General features: G+C 38.8%; 1 protein-coding gene across 1 annotated transcript in view; it reads right to left on the bottom strand.

Moving 5' to 3' along the window:
* olfm2a (olfactomedin 2a) overlaps positions 1-13,702 on the bottom strand; it is an 89,149-nt gene extending 75,447 nt beyond the window's left edge. Inside the window, exon 1 of the mRNA XM_084405283.1 lies at positions 13,165-13,702. Within this exon, the coding sequence (XP_084261409.1) occupies positions 13,165-13,221 (57 nt within the window). The 5' untranslated portion in view covers positions 13,222-13,702. The remainder of the gene's footprint in view (positions 1-13,164) is intronic.
* Between the last annotated feature and the right edge of the window lie 9,779 nt (positions 13,703-23,481).

Raw genomic sequence — 23,481 nt, 5'->3', positions numbered from 1 at the left:
CAATGAAAAACGAAACACTAAATTTGCCAGATCTTGTAAGGTTCATTGCATTAAATTTACGCGTTACAGCAATATGGTAGGGATAGGGAGGCACTTACTTTGTAGCAAGTAGGGATGCAACAATAGGGGAGCGCGGGGCACAACGTAACACGGGGTTAGTTGTAACACGCTTGTTTTAAATACTTCCGCACATGCTAGGATGACGAAACTTTGTGTATTTACTAGTTGCCATATCAACACTATATAGAAAAAAAAAATTCCGCCAAAATTATTATTTTTTTTGAAGATATCCATAGACATTTATTAAACCATAGCAAAAGTAAATTTCTTACTTAAGTTAATTTTTCATCTCTATTTTTTGTGTTTATTTAAAATAAGACAAAAATGATATTATTTTAATCTCCAAGATGTTATTTAAAAGTTGAGACAGTTATTTAATGCTTCACTAACGAGCAGAAGACACTAGGGTTTGAATCCCAGTTGTGCAGGCGGGGCATGTTGTAACACTGCGTTACAATGTGCCCCTATTAGAAATATGCCATTATATTCTATACTTTTTTTTTTTTTTTTGAGAAAACGTGAGAAAAGGGTGAATAAAGACTGAGAGTCAATGTTCAGAAATTACTAATTATTTATTTGTTTTGAACTATGTTGTATAGCTGTGTTTTCATGCGTTCGTAGTCAAAACTCAAAAATTAGTTTATATTTAATTATTAAAAATTGCCATTATTTTGTATGAAAAAGTTTTTTAATTGTATTTTATTTAGAAAATATTTTAGTTGGTTTTGTATATTTTTTTTATTAGATCAGATAACATTTTAAGCTGTCATATGTTATGTTACAATGTGCCCCACACATGTTACAATGTACCCCACCTATGGGGCATGTTGTCACATTTCACTTCCATTCTTTCGGGGTATATCAAGAAAAAAGTATATACTGTATTAATAAAACAAAAACACATAATTGTACTAGACGTGGGAAATTAATGTGGGGGGGAAAAAATACTCTGAACCATAAGTAGATTTACACAAACTGAGAAAGTCAAAAAGCGTTACTTTGTGCCCCGCGCTCCCCTAATAGAGAAAATATATACAACTGAAAACAACAGATTGATTAATTGTTTATATAGAGCACGCTATAGGTTGAATTCAGGGTTTTTTCCCCAGTCATCTCAATGGCACAAAGTCACACTATAATGTTTGAAAAAAAGGTTCATTCTTGTGTTACGCAGCACATTTGAGCTTCTGTAAGAACCAATGAGGTTCGTTCTCATGTTACGCAGTATATTTGAGCTTCTGCAAGAACCAATGAGGTTTGTTCTCATGCACCAAGCAGTTGAGCTTCTGTTTATTTTTCGCTGATCAATTTTTTAAATGTGAATAAAAGCCTAAATTCAATCTGTTCATCATATAAAGTGATCGAGTCTCTTCAGAAAATTTTGACTAAATTGCTTGATTCATATGGATTAGTTTTACAATCTCTTTATGAACTTTTGAAGCATCAAAGTGGTAGTTGCCTAGACTGTCAATGGAGGGACAGAAATAGGGCCCTATAATTTCCGCGTTCACGTTCACGGAATCGCGGAATGGCAAATTAACGCGGAATCTAGAGTCAACGCGGAATTTCGCGGAATTTTACATATTTGGAATAAAATTCTGTTTTTGTGTGGGAGAAAAACGTATGTCTGAGGAAAATCGCATATTACTGAAAGAACGAGCAGAGAGAGAGGCCCGGTCGCGCGCGCGTCTTCAAACTGTCTTGCTCTCACTCCCTCGCGCTTATTAATCAAAATCAATTGAGAATTGACACAATGGTAAAAGATCGGAAGAACGAAGTTTCACGTGGAGCATTCGGATATTTTTTTCCTGAATTAGCGCTGGGTGTGAATTGTGCAAAAAACAACGTTTTTACCTTGCCTTCTTCTCTGAAAAGCATTCCGCCCATTCAGCTGACATAAAAAACACTTTCAATAAACTAAACAAAACCTATCCAATGATGAAATGTTTTCTGTGTTGACAAATCTTGTGCGATATCCTAACTGCCGGGATAATCACACAACGCGTACAAGTCTGCTAATGATACGCCCGATTCGCGAACTAATGACTCCTTTGAACCGATTCACTTTAATGAATGGTTAAAACAACTGATCTGTCCAACACTGAATCGGTTCGGTGTATAACAAAATCGGTAACACTTTACAATAAGGTTCCATTTATTAAACTCTAGTTAACTAGATCAGTTAACATTAACTATTAATAAACTGCACTTCTACAGCATTTATTAATCTTTATTAATGTTAATTTCACCATTTAGTAGCATTATTTAAATGAAAAGTTGTATTTGTTAACATTAGTTAGCTTAATGCACTGTGTGAAGTAACATAATAAAAATACAGGGTTAGGGTTAACTAAGATTAACAAAGATTAATAAATACAGTAACAAATGTATTGCTCGTGGTTCATGTTAGTTAGCCTAATACATTCACTAATGTAAACAAACCAAACCACATTTAACACCTCTTAAAATGAGAATTTTGTTTGTTACCTCAATAAATTTAGGGTCATTCCTATTTTATTTGTGTACATTTTAATCATTAACATTAAAAACACTCTTTTTACGACTAAAATAACATTAAAGGGTAAAAAAAAACTGAATTCCCAAAAATTAAAACGGAAAAAACGGAATTTGCAAAAATTAAAACGGAAAAAACGGAATTTGGGAAAAAATAAAACGGATTTTATAGGGCCCTACAGAAAGCTCTCAGATTTCATTGAAAAGATCTTCATTTTTGATCTGAAGATCAACGAAAATCTTACGGGTTTGGAACGACATGAGGGTGAGTAATTAGTGACAGAATTTTTGGGTGAACTTAACCTTTAATAGTATTTTCGTCCCATGACTGTGGGGACAGACAAATGTGTGACATAGCCGTGCGCACTTACTAGACCGTCTTATTCTAGCGTTTAATGCTGAGGAGGACTCTAGCCTACAAGCCTCGGAAGGACTGGACCAGCTGCAAAGTGAATTTGTAGGCCAACCTAAATGCCTAATTTCCAATGGTCTGCCATTTTTTTTAATGGTGCTCTAGGTAACTTTTTAACCTTAACTGAACAGCTTCGGAGTCAGCGGAATGGTTATATTACTTATATTGGGTTGAACGGTGGTGGTTTCGCACCCCCCTGGTACCCGAGAGCGGAAAAAACCCACTTGCAACTTTGGGCCGGCGGGTCGGCGGCCTCGCCGATGTAACGAATTGCTTGACGGCACTGCACACGTACACGCCCCCATTCAAGCACCGGCTAGCTATAAGCAAAGGGCAACGATAGACTGAGTTATGGCTGAGCCTGTAAAAAAGAAGCAGAAAGCTAGGAAATCTTTGTCGGAGGACCAACGAAAGAGGAAACGGGAGACTGACCGAGCAAGAAGTCAGACTCGAGTAAATATCGGACCGGCTTTTTCAGAATGGCGAGAACTGAGAGAAACAGAAGCCTGCAAAACGGATGCTGACCTGGCTGCTGTTGCACTTGTAAGTATCTTTGGAATAAACTGTGTTTAATATTTAAATTTCAAGTAATTGTGACCTCAGGATGTTTGCTATTGTCTGTAAAGGTTTTTATTTTATACATTTGAAGTATGACTGCTGTAATTTATGTCGAAGAACAATACTTTTAAGTAGATACTATGAATAAAATACCTCTTTTTTTATTCATAAATCCAAAAGCACTATGCTAAAAAAACGCTAACATAATGTAGTTTTACAGCAACAAACTAAACAGCTCTGTGTCAATAGTCAGTGTGTTTGTGAGGACCCACAGTAGTGTCAACACATATTGTGAGCCTCCTCTTATGTGGATAAATAAATAAATATTGATAGCAGCAGGTATTCGCACGACTGTCATGCGAGGGGCAAAAGCAAGAATCTAAAAATCACACTTCTCTTGTTCCTCTTTCCAGCAGACAACACAAAAACACCACAACGGTCACACAGCAGTAGCATCTCTGCTCACACCGGACAAATTTATGGACTAGTGCGCATGCCATGCATGCATGCATTCTGGCCACATTCAACCCCTCCGCTGTGCCAAACACAATACAGTCTCATCAGTGGGTCCTAATCAGCAACCTCTCACAGTGTAGGCTGGGCTATTCAATCGCCTCCTCTAGCCCTGCATCCGCACGCGCTCCCTGATTGTAATGCACTACAATTGAATGTTAATGGGAACACTTGAAGGTGGGCGAAGGGAGGAGGCTTATTCATTTCTCATTGCTTGTTAGTGCCGCTCATACGCTGCCTGTGACATTATTATGATGTCAACTATAGTATCATTATAACCAGACGCCCCCACATGTTTCGCATATGAAAATATTAACATTAATTTCTCGGTCCACCTGCCATTGTGATTGTTGCATGGCTCAGGTGTGAACCACATACTTTATGCAAAAACGCACACACTCATGGGACAAAGGAAAGGTCATGTTGCATTAGTTAGTAGATTTTTAAATTTATATAGTTAAGTTGCATAAGGTGGCCATTTTCAGAAATGAAAACCCTTGACATTACTAACATCTGATTATGAATTACAAGGGGGTCATTTTAGTTGTGTGTATTTTGACCATGGTAAATTAATTAGCTATGGTATATCATACTCTGCTATACTTCTCTAAATGAAATTCATCAACCCACGTAGATGTGCCGAACTTGCCGAGTCACAATGGCCAACTATCCTATAGGCCTACGTTCTAAATAATTAGAATAACAAATTAATTAATTAATCTTCAAATGATTTATTACACAGTTAACTACAGAGAAGCTAACACTGGTAAGTAATAATTATGAGGTATTTTTAACAATTGATATATGTCCTCGTTGTGCCCCTGTTAGTATAGCATCTTGACAGGCCTCATTAATAGTTTTTAAATGTCTTCTGTTTTTCATTCTTTTTTTCTAAAACTGAAAAATTTCACACTGTATGTGTATGTGTTTAAAAAACAAGCTTGTGCAATATCTAGCATATTCGGTGTTGTTTCAGTCTGTGGGCTGTTTTGCACTCACAGTATAAAAAAACAGGGACATTTCCAAAAAAATGGGAACTCTGTCTGTACCCAGAAAAAGGCAACATCTGGTCAACCTATGATAGAAGATAATGGGAAATTTAGCCAGGATTACATCCCTAACCTTTCTGAGAAACAATGACCACAGAGAGTCATGACAGGTTAACATCTCATAAAGAACAGTGCCTTTTATAATATAATGTCCCCATCATTATTTTGGGGCATTAAGGCTCAGGTACAGTATACTTCATTTTCCACGTTCTGCTTCATCTCGCACAATTGAGCGTGCAAGCCTTTCAATGTATTCTCCTTTGACCGTGAGCCAGGATAGGCACGTTCGCCGTGCGCATGCTATCTCGTTGGCCCTTTCTTTTCAAGAGCTCAAATCACTCGCAAATGCGATGCTGTCTGCGCGTGTCTGGCTGCATGTGAATAGTGTGCGCAGACATTAGGAATTACGTCACGCAGACAGTCCGCAAGCTGGAGTGGAACACAGATAAGGGAAGTATACTTTAGGACTAACACAGACCACCAAGTCAACACCCTCTGCTTGCCTCAATAGAGGGTATTGCACTGACGTCACTTTCCCACCAGAACACAGCGCCCTCAGCCAGACTGAGTGGCAAAAGAGCTGCTGTGTGACTGGATTTAATAGGGGAATCTCTATATAGTGTTCCTTATAACCAACCAAAGATCCAGTGATCCATGGATTGGCATTGACATGCAGCTAGGAATCGTGTTTCCTGAATCCTGACATTTATATGTGCCTGATTTCGATGCCAGGAAAATACATAAAGCAAATTTGCCTGTGAGCGTGTGAACGCTTTATATAAATACAATATACGGTAAGTCTAAATCTGTGTGATCACTTCAATGTTATATATATATCATAATTTCATCCAGCCCTAAAACTTTTATGGTTTTTCATCAGTGTTTATTTAAAAAAAATCCAATTATGCAGAATATACGATGGAAAATATTTAATTGATGAGTTAATACAATATATAACAATACAATATATAGGGTATGATTTGACGCTGCTTGGAGTCCAGTTGTTTCTATGAATTGCAGCGAAAAAAATATACCTCAGATTTCTTGTCAAATCTAATTATACAGTCAATTGCAAATCTCTTTCCCATTTTAGATGTGTTTTTTGTGGCATTCACGCTGAAAACCATTGCTACCGCTCAGTCTTTTTGCCACTCAGTGGGCGTAACACCAGTCACTCCGGCAATCTTAGCTTTCCCCAAGAGCTCTCCCATCCAAGTAGACCCCAGACTCAACAGTTCTTAGCTTCAGTGGGAAACCATGCAGGAGCTGGAGGGTGACAGCCTGTGGTGTTAGTGAAATGGAGAGCAGCTGTTGGTCTGCTGGCAGCTCTTGTTCGTGCTATGAGTTCTGGTGGAGAGATTTATGCCGCTGGTCCTGGGCCTTTTCATTTATCTAATTCCCCAATTGGAAGTCGGACCGATGGCTGGCAGAGCACATCCTGTCCGACCTTCCTGCATGTCCTTGATCTCAAAGGCGACTGAAGCTTTGTAACACGTCACTGCCCCCTTTTGACCGCCGTCCAAGAGCACCGTCACCGCTCCTGATATTTATTAGGCTCTCAACAGCCAAAATCCACTATGAGGCCATTTTCATTGCCAAGCTAACTTTAGAAAGGAGGCCTAATAGGTTCACGCACATTATCTCACATCTGATCAAATGGGTGTATAATAGGCCTTTTAGCTGGTGGGCAAGATGAACTGACTTGGACTGCACCATCCATTCATAATTCAAAGAATGGGCTTTCACTGCAAAGCTTTCTTCAGCCTGGATGTGCACCGAAAGCAGTGATAGTCTCCAGGCAGCTGCCCGTATCCTGGTCGCATTGGTCCAGTGCCACGCAAGCACTCCATCCTGACCAAATCTGGCTGGATCATGATGCCACCAGTTGCTTATTAGAATAGATCCTGCTTGGACACTATTTCACAAGCCCACAATATAGGCAAAGATTAAAAAATCATGTTTTGACCAGCTTTGAATTAAAAGACACCTATTCATACGGTTCATGGGAAGCTTCGCTTGACCCCCGAGTGACTAATAACTCTTACAAGAAGTGCAGAAATTCCATCTGGCAACAGCTTAACTCACATTATTCATTTTATCTCGTATTTCCCTCTTAATAAAATCTCAGGACTGCGGCAGTCAGTTTCTACTGAGCTTATTATTAAATGACTGCATTCAAACGAGTTTCTAGCGAACAGCAGGTCCAAAGCAGATCATTTCACTTCACTCCAGCTGGGCGGCTTTCCACAGTGGGCGCTTCTCTATTTCTCAAAGGCCTGCGCATTTAAACATTCTTATTAAACAATTGCAGCCATTTGCTTCTGATGCACATCTCTGGTGTATTTACGAAACGAAGGGTGAAAAAAAAAGATTTGAATCAACTTATGAGGGTTTTGTCTCACAGTCGCAACCAATTAGCACCTCTCCCCAGCAGAGGGTTTGATATAATAGGGCTAAATAGTGAGTAAACAGACAACACCCTCATTCTACAAGCTAAAAGTGACGGATCGTAGCGTCTCTGGGGGCTAGAAAAGTCTGGGCACCAAGCGTCCCATTAGGGGTGTTGAAAATAATAGTTGCATCGCGATGCGGACGATTCTGCAGCGATGCAGTAATAGACCATAATCGATTATAGCCTACTGACATTTCTCTGACGTCATTCGTCACATTCACACTTCTCGTGCAAGCGTAAAATGGCGGAGGGAGGCGAAACACAAAAGCGAGTAATAAAAAAATGCACCCACTATTTAAAAATGTACAGTGTGTGAGCTCGAGTGTGTGCGAGTGTGTGTGGCGTTGCGAGTGGGAGGGCTTTGGGGGCTTAAGCCCTTGATGTATTGTCAAAAGCCCCTGATTTTTGGGATTATAGCCTAGTATGTTTCACTTCACAAATAAAATAGGTTGTATAACATTTATTTTGTTATCCAAAATCCGTCTGTCCGTGATTAAAAGCTGTCTGCGCTGCTGGCTGTGGTGAATTACCGTTTATCTTACACGCACATATTCCACTAAATGCAACTTTTGTGTCGGGTATTTAAATAGTCAGCTGTTAAATAGTACCTGTTTCGACCGGCAAGTGGGACTGTTGTCAGACGGCAAGCTTAAAAAAAAAACGCCACTGAACTGTCGTCATTCATTATTAGAAGAGCTGTTGGGGTAATAATAATACAACTGTTCTGCGAAACTGAGAAGTTCTAGCTACTAACTAAGCGTAATAATTATTTACACACTATAGAATGTAGTTTTGGCGAAATAAAATAACTGTCTGAAATCAATAAAATGTGCATCATAATTATGTACATACACGCACGTTATAGATATGGCTTATTTAGTGCTGCAAGAATATTGCACAGCACCAAGCTCTTCTCACGTGAGCCTCTGTGGTCTGTCACCGACTCATCAAAGGTAAAATATTGAGATGACCAATCAAATCAAAGTAGGAGGGCTTTGTGTTCACAGAAGCTGCTGAGCGTGAATACCAATAGAGTGCTGCAGGTATGACATCACTTTGTAGGCCAATTCGCGGAAGTGAGTTAGCATTTTAGCACTTCCGGTTCCACAAGGTTTTTTTAATGGGTTTTTTGGTAAATTGGCTGAAATAAGGTCTGTGGTGAACACACGCTCAAAACACTTTTTTTTTTTTATTCTACAACATAAAATACAACAGTATTACCCCACTGTTGATTTATTTATTTTTTCAACCAAACAGTTGATGGACCCCATTGACTTCCATAGTTTTTTTTTCTTTTTTCTACTATGGAAGTCAATGGGGTCCATCAACTGTTTGGTTACAGACATTTTTCAAAATATCTTCTTTTGTGTTCAGCAGAAAAAAGAAATTCTTACAGGTTTGAAACAACTTGAGGGTGAGTAAATGATGACAGAATTTTCATTTTTGGGTGAACCATCCCTTTAAAATACATGATGCTAAGGTCACTCTTAGCATCATGGGCCAACTTGAGTTACAAAAAGGCCCAGAGCCCTTTGCTGCATTCCATTATATAGACAGAACCTCTTTCACATGGAAACGTGCTAACAATGGAAATTTGCATTCAGAGGTTACACCTTTTGGGGGTATGAGACCATTTGCCACGAGACCACCTTCCTTTGTGTGCCAGTTATCTCTGAACTCTTAAAAACTCTTATTTGTTTTACTTATTTGGAAATGAGACATTTGTACCAGTCGCACTGAGACATTTCAAATGATACCAAACATGATAATCATTCACATTAAACCATTTAGATTCTTGGGTGAGTTTTTGGTGATCTTTGCATGGGGGAGAAGGAGTGGGGGACGAGGGAATGAAATGTAGATTAGGATGACTCGGAGGTGAGACTTTCGTCTCGATAGTGCACAAGGGGGAGTTCAAATGTTAATTTCCAGAGAGGTCCTTTGTCCTCTCAGGGCCTCAAGTAGACTGCCTGGCATGTATCTAATTTCTCAAGTCTTACAGTGTTCAGTTCACGATGATATCACGATGCATTGCATCCTCACTTTTTAATATTACTGCACATGCCTATTCGTCAATGAATACAAAAAGTGATCAGTTGACTTTACTTAAAAAAATGTAGGAAACCCGTTGCCTTAAAATGATTACCGGTAAGTAAATAAACTTAATGCTTAATTGAAAAATGTAAGTTATCTGAGTTCACTTTTTGTATTCATTGACAAATAGGAATGTGCAGTAATATTAAAAAGTGAGGATGCAATGCATCGTGATATCCAATCAAATCCAATCGTTGACATGATAATCATAATCGAATTGAATTGTGAGACCAGTGACGATTCACACCCCTACCTCCCATATAGGTTTTTGAAAAATTATCATTTCATTCATGGACGGCTTCAAATGGAAGCACTGCCTTCCAGCTGAAAGGATATATCCGATGCTCTCCTGACAGCTCTGTGATGCCATTAAAGCAAGGAATGATCAGACACATCCATTGGGCCCCTTGAGCTGTATATCTGAGCTAGCGTGTTTGCCTCTAAAGCACTGGCTAATTACATTTGATGAAGATGTTGATTGCGAGCAGATTTGTGGCTAATCATTTGTCTGTCATTGCGTGGCGGCGGTATCGTATAAAGTATGTGCTTTACCCTTAAACGCATAGATTTAATAACGTTTTAAAATAAACTAATTAAAGTTTCTTTAAGACGCACGATTCCTTCTGTGTGTTAGCGCCGCCGCCCAGCTTTGAACTGCGCTAATGATAGCAGTCAATAGATCCAATTCCAACTGTGAGCAGTCACTCCAAACTAATTAAGAAGATGAGACCCCAATAAACGTACATCAGTTGATACAGACTGAAATGGTTTAACACACAGAGACCATAAATTATACAATGCGGTACGTGCTTGGGGAAAAAAAGCAAAAATGTCATTTACATGTGCATCCAGTGTAACAAAGGTGTGTGCACAGATTCGAGAAAATGATTATTGAGTGAATCATCGCAGAGAGCTGAGCACAAAACGAGCTTTTAATTCGTTAAACTGTTATTGTTGCTAATTTGCATTCTGCTTTAAACTACATTTTCCCTGAGCCTAATTAAACCCGGTTTCATCCAGTTTTATGGCCTTAATAGAATTTCATCCTCTGTGCTTATTTAAGGACTCAATGCACAGACACATAGACACTCACACAGATGCATCGTACACACAGTGTGAAAGCGTGTGAAGTGTGCAAAGTGAATGCAAGCGATGCAACCCCATCATAAAAAGGGAATTGCCAAGGTCAAGTAGGCGTCCATCTGTATCACTGGTTGTCATGACCCCAGGGCATTATATGTACTCAACACACATCGTGAGCGAACAAGTGCATCTGTCTCATTAAAACATGTTGCATATTTCATGAGAGTGTTCATATGTGTGTTTGGTGGTTTTAATGTGTGTATGGTTAAATAAATGTGTGAGTCCATGTATGAGGATGTTTCTTTGCATCCCATGTGAAGTATTCCTAGCAGGACACACCAAAAGAATTCATCCATTTTTTATGTCTACATTGCTACATCAGGGAGATGGGTGTTGCCATTTTTTCTCTTCTCCATTTAATATTTAATGCAAACACTTACAACAAATTGTCCCCTAGGGCCAATTATGAGGAGTTTATGGTGAAGAAACGGAAATATACATTCCTACGCATGCCTACAGGACTCTCATATCTTTTGCTGATGCGTTCTCATTTACATATCCTAATGTATGTCTGGAACAGAACTACTGGCAAATTTGCAAACTGTGCACACATCTTGTACCGTATCATTTCCTTTCCTCTAATATTAAAATCATTCGCAGACTGCTTAACATACTGTTTTATAGAGCGCACAGGTTACATCTAATCTAATGCATCATCTCCAGTCTCTAATTATGCCACATAGCAGGATGTCACATGCTCTCGGGTTTTATTCGAATTATTTTTTACTTACAAAAACATTAACATGTTATTAAAATAGCGTGCAATAATGAAAATAGTTCTTAAATTATTTTGAAATATTTTTGAATAAAATAAAATAAAAAATATATATTTTTGCATTTTATTTATTTTTTGGCCTTATTTGGGAATTATTTTCATATTCCTTCTTCTACAGCTTATCTTCTAAAATTGAATCCATAATAATATGTGTAAATTGGTGTCAAGTATAAAGAGTGCCGATATTACATCCTAGCTCAGTAACTTGGCGGGTTGTAACAACAGAAAACATGGACATTTTAAATTTGGTGCATGAACGTATTGTGGTAATCAAGATTTACTTGTTCTGAATAATTATTACCTAACCAATCCATCTCATCACATTCATTTCATTTGAAACAACTTAATTCACAATGGTAAACATACAGGAAACATGTAAGGCCGTATACAAAGTAGCAAATAAAATCAAATAAAAAGATAGGCTAGCAACATAACAGACTTTGTGTGTGTGTGTGTGCCTGCGTGCGTGCGTGCGTGTGTGTGTGTGTGTGTGTGTGTGTGTGTGTGTTTTAGTCACTCTTACAATTGTATCAAATGCAGCAGAAGTAAACTGGAAATGTTTACTGTACAACTGCCCTTCCTGTTCAGTCAGACGGCACCAGTTCTGTCATTTGCATGATTTCAAAGCAAATTATAACACAAAATCGTACTTTCTCACATCAAAACTAAAACTGTAGCCTACAGCATCTCCGGTCACCATACACTAAAGAGTGGTGGTCATGTATTTTATTGTCATTATCTCATTTCCAGTTAAATGAATGGTGTTAACTAATCATGTTTCCAGCACTCCCCGGTCTCTTAATTAGTCAATTAAATATTGACTAATTCCACTGCTAGCTTTTATAAAGTTGCCTTATGTTGTGGCACGGCACGAGTAATAATCCACCCAAAAACTAAAGTGCAGTGGAAAGGCTACTTCAGCCAATCACAAACGCAATCGGGTGATTGGCTGATCGCTGTCCATGGTCCTGACCAATCGGGCCATAGTTTCCAATCGCGTGAAATCGCGTCTTTTACACAATAATAAGTATTAAAAAAAATTATAGTTGATAGCTGACATGTAAATGACAACGACTAAAAGAGTAACGACTAAGAGTAGTTTTGGCGAGTCTATGAAAAATGTTCACATGTCTGATTTGGCAAGAATATTTCCGGGTCAGATAATGTGCTGTCCTTCACTTCAGTTCACATCTGTCACATCAGTTCTCGTCATCCAGCGCGAGGAAATCTTACACTCGAGGAGAACAAACGACAAACAGCTCTTACAAGTGCTCCTGTAACAATACGAACTGCGCTTCAACAAACACAAGTCTGCTTGTGATTCATTGCGCAACTTTTCAGTCCTCGAGCTGTCCTCCTCTTAAACGAGTTCCCAGATTCTTAGAAAATGTTCCCTGCGTGCCGAGACGCTCTCACTTGAGATTAATCCAAACAGTGATTCAACCATTAACCTCCAATGAGCTAATTAGTGCTTGTCTAAAAACTGACAATCAAAAGAAGCCACTGTGCATCTCGCAACAATGCGTATTTACACACAACACAGGCTGTGATGACGGATACGAGCGGTGTTTCGCATGCTACGAAGGCATCTTACCTCGCAGGGTATAGTGGATAACATTAGCAGCAGGAACATGGCACTGAAGAGATGCATTCCTCTCGAAATGACAGCGTTCCGACCACCACCAGCACTTGGACACTTTCGTTTTTCAGAGCTCGCCTGCTTTCCTCGCGGTCCGCGCCGGATTCTGTCAGCGTTCTGTCGAGCGCGCGCGACGATCCATCCACATCACAGGAGGCACGCGCTGGGGTTTATTCCGCTCACGGAGGCAGATTACCCCCACTGTGCACGGCACAACGAGCCGCCTTGTGTTTTATGATTAGTTCCCTGTCTTTCGCTTGTGACCGCCACCAAGAGGTCAGAGTTGTAAACGGGCTCGGGAAATTAAGTATAATAGCAGTTCCCCTCTCAGCAGGCTTTTTTTTTGAAGTGGGATCGACTGACCGAGCTCCGGTTGCAGAGGTTGGAAGGTGACTAATGTGCTTGCGATGCTCCGACACTAGGAGCAGCACACTTTGATGCTCTGGGAACAGATTCAAAAGAAATGCCCTGCTCAAGATGAAGCTCAGTGTGTGTGTGTGTGTGTGTGTGTGAGAGAGAGAGAGAGAGAGAGAGAGGGGGAGAGGAGGGTGAAAGAGGAGGCTTTGCCTTGACAGCTCAGTCTGTTGCACAAACAATGGATTTTTGAGATGGGGATAAATGACATGCATGTCCCCAGGAGAGCTGTGACATTATGATACGGGCGTTTTGATGATTAGATTAGACTTTGAGCAGCCTATTAGTGGCTCTTTGCATGTGAAAGAGAGTTGCGTCTCTAAGTAAGGGATAATGCACGTAGTCAGACGGTCATTATTGCAAAATAAACCCGCATAGAGTCTCGCATCACCCTGAAGGAGTTCATTTTGTAATAATGACCAGCTTACTGCACATTATCCCAGTTATTACAAGGCTACTTAAAAACGAAATAAATAAATGGACATCAAATTTTAATTTGAGGTGAATATTGTTTTGGTTTGTTGTAGAGGCCATGGAGACACTGATAAAATATTTAGGAAATGTAGCTTGGGTTTTCTGGATGAGCGTTCAGTGTTGCCAGGGGCAGTGGCTTATTTCAGAAATAGGTGGCTTTTATTTGTAATCAATTTTATATAGTGCCTTATTATTCTAATTGTATTCACTGATTAAATATAAGACATTTCTCAGGCAGTAAATGTGAATCTTTTAGAATAATTTAAGGAGTGTTGGTCTGGTCTTGGTCTTGGTCTCAACACACACTGGACTTGGTCTTGACAACAACACTAGTTTCCTCAAAAATATGAAGCAGCACAACTGTTGTCAACATTGATAATACCAAGAAATGTTTCTTGAGCATCAGCACATTCATTTTTGAAGGATCATGTGACACTGAAGACTATATATACAAGTATTGGTGAGCGCAAGAAACTTATTTCAAAAACGTTTACCAAATGTAGTGATTTTTGTTAAAATTATACTAAGGACATAGCACATTTATGGAAGGCCACTTCTGCCACTTGAGAAGACAAAAATCATAATTAGTAAATAAAGTCATAATTATGAGATAAAATGTCCAAAAGAAAGAAGATAAGAAAAGATAAGAAATATGCCAAATATAGTGATTTTTTGTGTGTGTTAAAATTACGTTTGGTGGTGCAGAATTTGTTGCAGCAGCTTATTGTATACCTTCACTTCAGTTGCACCAATGTTACACTGCAGTGTTGTTACAGTTTCTGGAAAATAAATAAATGAGAATTAAAAATGTTGAGAGACAGACAGGTAAGCAGGAGGGGAAGCAGAACCTCTGGTTGTTGGTGGAGTTTGTGGTAGGGCTCTGATTGTCCTGGGTTTTGACGGGGAGGATTATGTTTTTTTTTTTGCCTGCAAGCAATATGAACATGCATTAATAAACAAAGATGCCTGAGCTCACACTCCTGAATCAAACTCAAGTGCAAATGCCTGCCACTCCTAGTGCATTATTTAGGAATTATGAAGAAATAAACTTAATGGCCATGGGACTGCTTGTTGATTGTTCATGTGAAGGTCGCAGGCATTTACGGTGGATCTATGTACATTTATTTACTGTTTTAATTGGAAATGCCAGTATGGTAAAAGATTGGAGTCTCTTTATTTACCTTTATTGTAGTAATATTAGCGCATATTATTTAAGAAGCTGCAGAAAATGTTGCTCTTTTTTCTTGTTTTTCAGTGCCACTTTCCATTGATGCATATCAGATAACACAAATGAGTTTGCTATATCCATCTGCATTCTTAAATATGCATGACAAAAGCAATTTTATTTTACACACACACACACAAGTGGGCAGAAAAAGTCAGAAAAAGTTCTGTTTTCTGAGGCATAGAGCCAAATCAAGAGTTCATTCTTTCCCTCTCTCTCTCTCTCTCTGTTTTTGCACACTTGGCTGCACACTATGAAGAGGACATGAAGTTAAAGTGTCTATATTTTCCCCACTATCTTTCTCTGTCTCCTTCACGGTGGCAGATAGTCTCTTTGTATACTGAAGGCTTTAGGGCACAATGTCTAGAGTTTAGTGTGTGTGTGTGTGTGTGTGTGTGTGTGTGTGGGTGTGTGTGTGTGTCTTTGCACACATTCAGTAGGAAGCTTTAAGTCTGTATAAGTTAACAGCAAAATAACTATTGAAAGGCATAAGCTTAATTATTTTCTAAATGTGACCCTGGACCACAAAACCAGTCACATGGGTCAATTTTTTTAAATTAAGATGTATGCATCACCTGAATGCTGAATAAATAAGCTTTCCATTGATGTTATGGTTTGTTAGGATAGGACAATAATTGGTCGAGATACAACTATTTGAAAATCTGGAATCTGATGGTGCAAAAAAATCTAAACATTGAGAAAATCGCCTTTAAAGTTGTTCATTTATGTTCGTGATTGTGCTGCATACACTCACAAAAATAAATGTTTTATATATTTACGGTAGGAAATTTTCAAAATATCTTCATGGAACATGATCTTTACCTAATATCCTAATGATTTTTGGCATAAAAAAAAAATCGATAATTTTGACCCATACAATGTTGGCTATTGCCACAAATATACCCACATGTGACTGTGAATCCAGGGTCACAAATGGTGTATATGAAGTGGAAAATGGTGAGAACTAGTTATCCAACATCAGGCTGCCTTCAGAGGGATATGTAGTGGTTTTAAGGAGGACTGAACAGTGGAAACAGAAACAGATCGATACCTGTTCGTTTCAAAGACTGTGCATTGATTTTGGGCCCATCCTGATCTGGTGGGGAAGATGCATTGGAGTCTGAAAGATGTCTGAGCTGCTGTGTACCCCTCGTGTGCGCGTCTCAGAACCATCAGCATTCTTCCGGTCACTTCCACTTTCTCAAGCAAATGTCAAGCACTGTCAGTGAAGCCCAGCAATATTTCAGCATACTATGGACGTAGCACATTTATAGAAGGCCACTTCTGCCACATGAGAAAGAAAGAATCATGCTTTTGTAAATCATAATTATTAAATAAATAATAAATTATGAGATGCGAAGTCATAATTATGAGATAAAAGTCCATCTGTTACATAGAAACTCAAAATTATGACATTACAAGTCATAATTATGTTATTAAAGTCAAAAGTACTACATAAAAAGTCATAATTGTGATGTTTTTCCCTGGTAATACAAATTAATTCATGCCTAACTAATGTACAGTTAATAATGAGTTAATGTATGACACATGAAGAAACAAACTATTCATTAATGATTACCACATCAGCAACTAATAAAGAGTCTGACTAATAGATTAAGTAAAATATCATAATTATCTGTGCATTAGTTAAGCATTAATTAATGCATATTAGTGCACCTGTAAACTGTTACTTTTTTTTTTTTTCTCTTTTATATATGTTCCTGAAATAGGCTTTCACACAGAGATTCCGGAAAATACACGGATAAAGTTACACGGGATTTGACCCGGGTTCGTTTGATTTTGGTTCATTCACACAGGGATTTTCCGGAATCAGAGTTTGTTCACACACAACACGTAAAAATTCCCTAAAGACACGTGATATACGTGACATGTAATGTCTCAGCAGCGTCTTAAGTTTGCTTATGAGCTGCGATTTCTCTCATGAGAAACCACACTTGTGCATTTTTTGCTCTGATTCGATCATAAACTTGCGCATTTACGTACCGTTTCACAGCTGGCGAACGATCCCGGCTTCAGCGTTATCACTACGACACGGCATTATTACGGCTTTTGTTCACACAGCGCGCGTTCCGGGACTGAACACGGTAATGTTACTAGGTCCCCAACCCGGCACCGATGCCGGCATCATTCCCGGGTCGTGTTTGCGTTCACACAGAAGGCGTTCTGGCAATTTCCCGGCAATTTGCCGGGATCATCGCGCTGTGTGAAAGGGGCTATAGAGTAGAACCAGAGCCATTTTCTTTTGTACAACTATAAAAGACTTTTCAGAACATTTGTGAATAATTTGTGATGTTGAGCCAGGGTTATTATTTTAATATTATTTTTTATATTTTATAATTATATCTTTATTTTAAATTTCATTTTTAGTAATTTTGTTGTGGTTTTGTCATTTTTTGTATTTTTATTCCATTTCAAGGTTTAATTTTAGTCCAGTTTTAGTTTTATTTATTTCCAGTTAATAATTTTAATTGCTTGAACTTAAACTTTTTAAGTTGCAAATGCAACATAAAAATAAAAAAAATAAAGTTTTGGAATATAATTTTTGTCTTATTTAATATATATATATATATATATATATATATATATATATATATGTATTTAATTTTATTATATATTTATTTAAGTTGCAAATGCAACATAAAAAAAAAAAAGTTTTGGAATATAATTGTCTTATTTAATATATATATTTATTTAATTTTATGTGACGGAAACTTGAGAATTTTATAGACAAGAAAAGACATTACTATTATATATTAATTTAAACAAAATAATAATAATAATAATAATTTATAACTTTATAAAATATAGTAAAAAGCAATTTCTTTATTTGAATAATAAAAAGTGTTAATAAAAAATAAAAAATCATTAATTATTAAATATTCCAAAATATTACTATAAAACTTTTTTGGCAAACATTGGCTTAAAACACAATACGCTTACAAAACAAATCATAGCTTTTCTTTTATTATTCATCATCTTCCCAGCATCAGAAAACAGAAGGCTGTGAGGTCAGAAGCCGGAGATATCCAGCAGGATTATCAAACATCCCACTCTGAGTGGAAGACCGCATCAGTCCAGAACAGCTCACAGTTATTTCCCTCTCAGCATCACCGATATTGAGACGACTGGTCATTGCTCAGTCCCATCTGCAAGCCACAGCGATACTTTTTTTTGGGCCATAAAAAGCAGGTCACGTGTTCAGCCACTGCCCTCCTATGGGGCAAGAAGTGTATAAGGAGTGGTTTGTTGCCATAGCAATGTCCATTACAGTCCCAGTAGTAGGAGAAGGTGTGAGAGGCAGATTGCTTGTCGGCCAAGACAGACAGAATCAAACCAGTTTCACACCCTCCCATGGGCGGTTGCACATTTAGTACCGGCTCGTAACCAAGGCAACTGGGGCAAGGGCGAACAAAGTTCAGAAGTATTGAGATGCAGCGCACCGATGCGTTGTTTGTATATGTCCATGAACTATGAGTAAACAACACGTATCTGCACTTAGATAAGGCTTGTTATGGGTTCACTGCTGCTCGCTGATTGATTGTTTGAAGAAAGGACTCCACAAGATTGTTTTAATCACATCCATCAGTAAAATCACAGAGCTTCCATCTAGACACCACAGGCTTATATTTAGTCTTGTTGGGGTTTGTTCAATAGCCTGTATTTGTGTCTAATTGGATGCAGAAAGAAGAAGAATGGGATACGAGGAAATGCATATAACTCCCTGTTTTTCGCTGCCAACCGAAACCTGCAGTTATTTGCTGTCGGCAATTCTCTCTGTGTCGTTTTCTTCTGCTCCATTGAAATAGAAAACATTTCATGTTTTTCTTCTTCCATGAATTTTAATTTCAAAATGGGCTTCCTGTGTTCTCAACAACCCGGAGAATGTCGTTTTAATGCACGCTGATGTCAAAATCAGACTGGAGGTCTTTTGACAGTCAGCCCCCCCATGTCAAAGTTACAATGGCGGTGATTGCGCCCCTCGTTTCTCAAACGCAGGGTAACAGTAATAGCCATCTGAAGACGTATGGTCATAAAGGCCATTCTGCTGTGAAATTACATGCTTTTCTTTCTTCTTTAAGGGAATTGTTCATGCAAATATGACAACTGATTCCATAAAGGGTTATTAGGGTTGGCATGGCAACGGCATTTGTAAGCCAAGGGGTCGCAAGAACTGATTCAGGCAGACGGGGTAAACAAAGAGAGACTAAATGTCCTTGTTGGTTTTTTTTTCATTCAGCTTTGCCCGGAAGTGAAGCCGAGTCCTCAGAGGTTACTCGGAATCGGTTATGCTTTCCAATGGCTGTTCCCACCGAGTCTGTGTGTATGAGCAGACAGAGAGAAAGGGGCTGGGGGATAAAAGAATAGTTTTACATAATTAAGCAGATAGTAGCGATTACAGGAGCTTAGCCGCAGAGCACTGAACTCCACGCACTTGGGCTCATTATGAAGTTAAATACTCCAAACTGTCACTGATGGTTTAATTACAGCCCTGCTACGGAACAATATCTTCAAACCCGTCGTCACAATCCGCAAACCTGCCCCCGAAACACACAGAGTCGGCCCGGAAAGAAGCCGAATTTCCCTCTTTTACACCCCAGAGATGAAGGGAGAGTAATTAAACATCATTATGATGCACTTCCCCTGCTGCTCTCTGATGGAGGAATTCCTCCACTCTCACTTTCAGCTGTTCTGCAGACTCGGGGAGTAATGCAGTAATAAGGGCAGAGCCCTATCTATACCTTATGTAGCCACGCCCCTTTTCAGCGCTGCGCTTGTTGTCTTTTGTCTTCCGGTTTGTATTTCCATAGCGATCTTACGTATTTATGAATGAACTGCCCGTTTTAAAATCTTCATTTAAGATATCTGCTTTAAACATTACAATGCTCGTGATAACTGTAGTTAACTCTACAATAAGTAAATCCATTTCACCAGCTAATTACTCTTCGACAACGATGCCATAGAAATATACAGAGCGACCGCTAAACCGGAAGTTCAAAGACAACATTCTAAAGATGGCTGCGCACTTGTTTCTCTGGCGCATAAGGTCTATACGCTCACCCAGAGCCATAGAGAGAGAGAGTTGCGACAACTCCATTGACTACAATGGAACGCTTTTTTTACAGCAATGGCGGCTCGTAGAGCCTTTCAATAGTTCCCGGAAGTAACAGCAGCGCGGTAGAACAGACCGTTTGTGATGCAGTTTTAAAAGATAAGACGTTTAAAGAATAAGATTGTATATTATCAGATTATCTGAATCAAATAAACTTGTGTTTTAAAGCATGCTAGTTGATTCCGAAGCACTTCCTGGAACTATCTGAGGTCTACACGAATCACGTGACAACTAAGCATTTTGAACTTCCGTTGTCGCAACTCTCTCTCTATATGGCTCTGCGCTCACCATGCTAGATGCGTAGGGCCACGCAAATTACTCAAGGCCCCGCCTCCCCCTCCTGTCAAAGCACGTCAATCAATGTTAAGCGGAACTATCCTTCTGGTCACGAAAAGAGAGAAAATAACTATGAGAGTGAATGGCGGGATGCTATCAGGTAGACTTGACTAGATTTTTCTCCAAGTTTGATGTCACCAAAGAACAGTAAAGTTACGTTGATGTGCATCTCTCCCTAGTCTGTCTGTCTTGCTATAGCTAATGCCAGCCACTTCCAGGTTTTGTGACTTTGTGCCTGACAAAAAAGTGAGAGTGATATACAACAATTTATTACGTTTGATAAACGACAAAGGGCAACAGTGTTTGTTTATAAACTGTAGCTTGGAAAAAGAATAACCGCGTCGCGCGTTAACATGCGTTCCTATGCGCGCGTAGGCTATCTAGTCTCTAAGTCAAGGTTAAGTTACCACTCTGCAATAATGCAAGATGGAAAAGAATGTATTGACATTGACTATTGCTTTATAGGCTATTGAATTTAAGATGTTGAATGGCTGGATGTACTGGTCAATATGGATGCACATCCCTCAGTAAATATTAACCATCAAGTATTGCTGTTATCATTTAAAACACAGTGACATGCTATGGCAAGCCACTTTAGCTTTTATTCATTCACAGGTTATGCATTTTTAATTTCAAGAATTAAATTTTTACTATTTAAAATGTGAATACTTGATATTACGAATAGCCTAAACTTTTTACTAGTAACACTTGTCTATTTCTGATTTCAGGAATTACATTTTTACTAGTTAAAGAAGGGAGGATTGTAGTGGGAGCACTGGGGTGTCAGGTGTGACTGTGTGGCAATAGCAAATGGTTTACATGGCACATGGGTCAGTTATGAGCCCCTTGCTTACGGCCCCAGGGAGGTCAGGATCCGCTCTGCTTAAAGGCGTTACATAATCAGGATGAAAAAAAACACAATCCGTAGTGATGGTTTTGCAATCTGCCCCCTCAGTTTATAAACCGTACTCACTAATTTTTAAACTGTTCCCTCAATCAGCCTTCAGTTTTTGCAATTTTTTGCCCACGTGTATTGCATTGTGTTTAAACTTTATTTTTCAAAATGAAAAAAAAACAATTTAGGCTACATATTTAGAAGACGCTTTTATCCAAAACGACTTACAAAAAAGGAACAAAGCAATTCGTCAAATGTCGGTCATAATACAGGTTAGACAATAATAATAAAGGGCTAGGATCATCACAAATAAACAAGATTTTGATGCACATCATTCATATTAAATCGTCTATTCCACCACTATTGTGGAGCGCGCTTACTGCATGACATGGAGGCGCGATCACTTGCATTTTCCTATCAACAGTGGAAACAACTTAAAATACTCCATAATTGCTGGTCATACAGAAAATAATAATGCATCAGTCGCAACTACTTTTATTTGTGTAAACTCACAATAACAAGAAAACGTAGTGCTTTTGTAAAATAAAATAAAACAATCAGGGCGCGGTTTCATGGTCTCCGTGAACTGGAGCACGTCTCATAACTGAACTGAAAAACAGCGTAGGCCTATACTAGCCTCACAGACATGAGAAATATACCTCTAGAAAGCTTGAAATGTCCACTTTTAAACTAAAATTCGAATCGAAAACAAATGTCATACCGTCTGATTATGTAATCCGTATAAGGTGCATTTCTCTCTAAATGCGCATCCGCTTTACAGCGGAGATGGAGATATGTTTGCAGCCGACACTGATTTAGAAAACATTAGTTTATTAATAAACAATTAAAATGCCTCGTTATTTGTTCAGACACATTTATTATTATTAGCCTACTTTTGCCGGTGCTTTGCGGCAAGATTTATGCATGCGCTTGAGTGTGGAATAAGCAGAAATTAATATAAACGTGCGATTAGTCGACTAATTAAATGAATGACTACTATACGGTGGCCGAGAGAGCTCAACGAGCTGCAACTGAAGAAAACACATGCAAATAGAAAAACACCCGCAAATTAAGAAAACATCTTCAGTAGTTTCACAACACATGTGTGCTCCAAATACTCACAACACAGCCAAATACAGAAACGCGCTGCAAATAGCACAGACCACAACGGAAATGTTTCCAGGGGACCCCAATAAGTGATGAACCCGGCTGGGACATGCTTATTGCTCGTGAGCATCCCTATTCCCTACTCCCTTCGAAGGGCAGAGCCCTTGAAGTGGGGACTTTGGAGTGAGCAGGGCACTTGTGTGCCATTATGTAGCCGTTTGGAACGCACTTGATGAAGGGAGTCCTCAATTTCACCTGGAATGTTCCCATGACATCGCAGCACGGTGTCCATCAGCTGAATAGCTGTTCTTACGACAGAAATTTCTTATTATAGCTGTTAACATAACTGTTGCAAATAAATATACATTTTTTTACATACGTTTTTAAAATACGTGTTATATATCTGTGTGAGTCTCTCAACTTTAAAACTTGCCGTCTCATCTTTGGACCCTACATTACCTAACATTTCTTATGAAACTTATTTAAACATAACATGCCAAAAGATTTATAGATTAATATCTTACCCTCATGTTCTTTATTTTTGGGCAGAGCTATGGGCTTAGGCTCAGGAACAGACTCAGGGACAGGGACAGATTCCGGCTCGGAGACAGGCTCAGGCTTGGGGACAGGAATAGTTTTTGGTGTAGGAACGGGTTTAGGAGAATGGACAGTCCTTGGGGCAGGAACCGG

The sequence above is a fragment of the Rutilus rutilus genome, assembly GCF_951802725.1.
Source record: "Rutilus rutilus genome assembly, chromosome: 1".
In the NCBI taxonomy this organism is placed as follows: domain Eukaryota; kingdom Metazoa; phylum Chordata; class Actinopteri; order Cypriniformes; family Leuciscidae; genus Rutilus; species Rutilus rutilus.
Note: the sequence above shows the minus strand (reverse complement) of the source record. Positions and strands in the feature narration are given on the sequence as shown.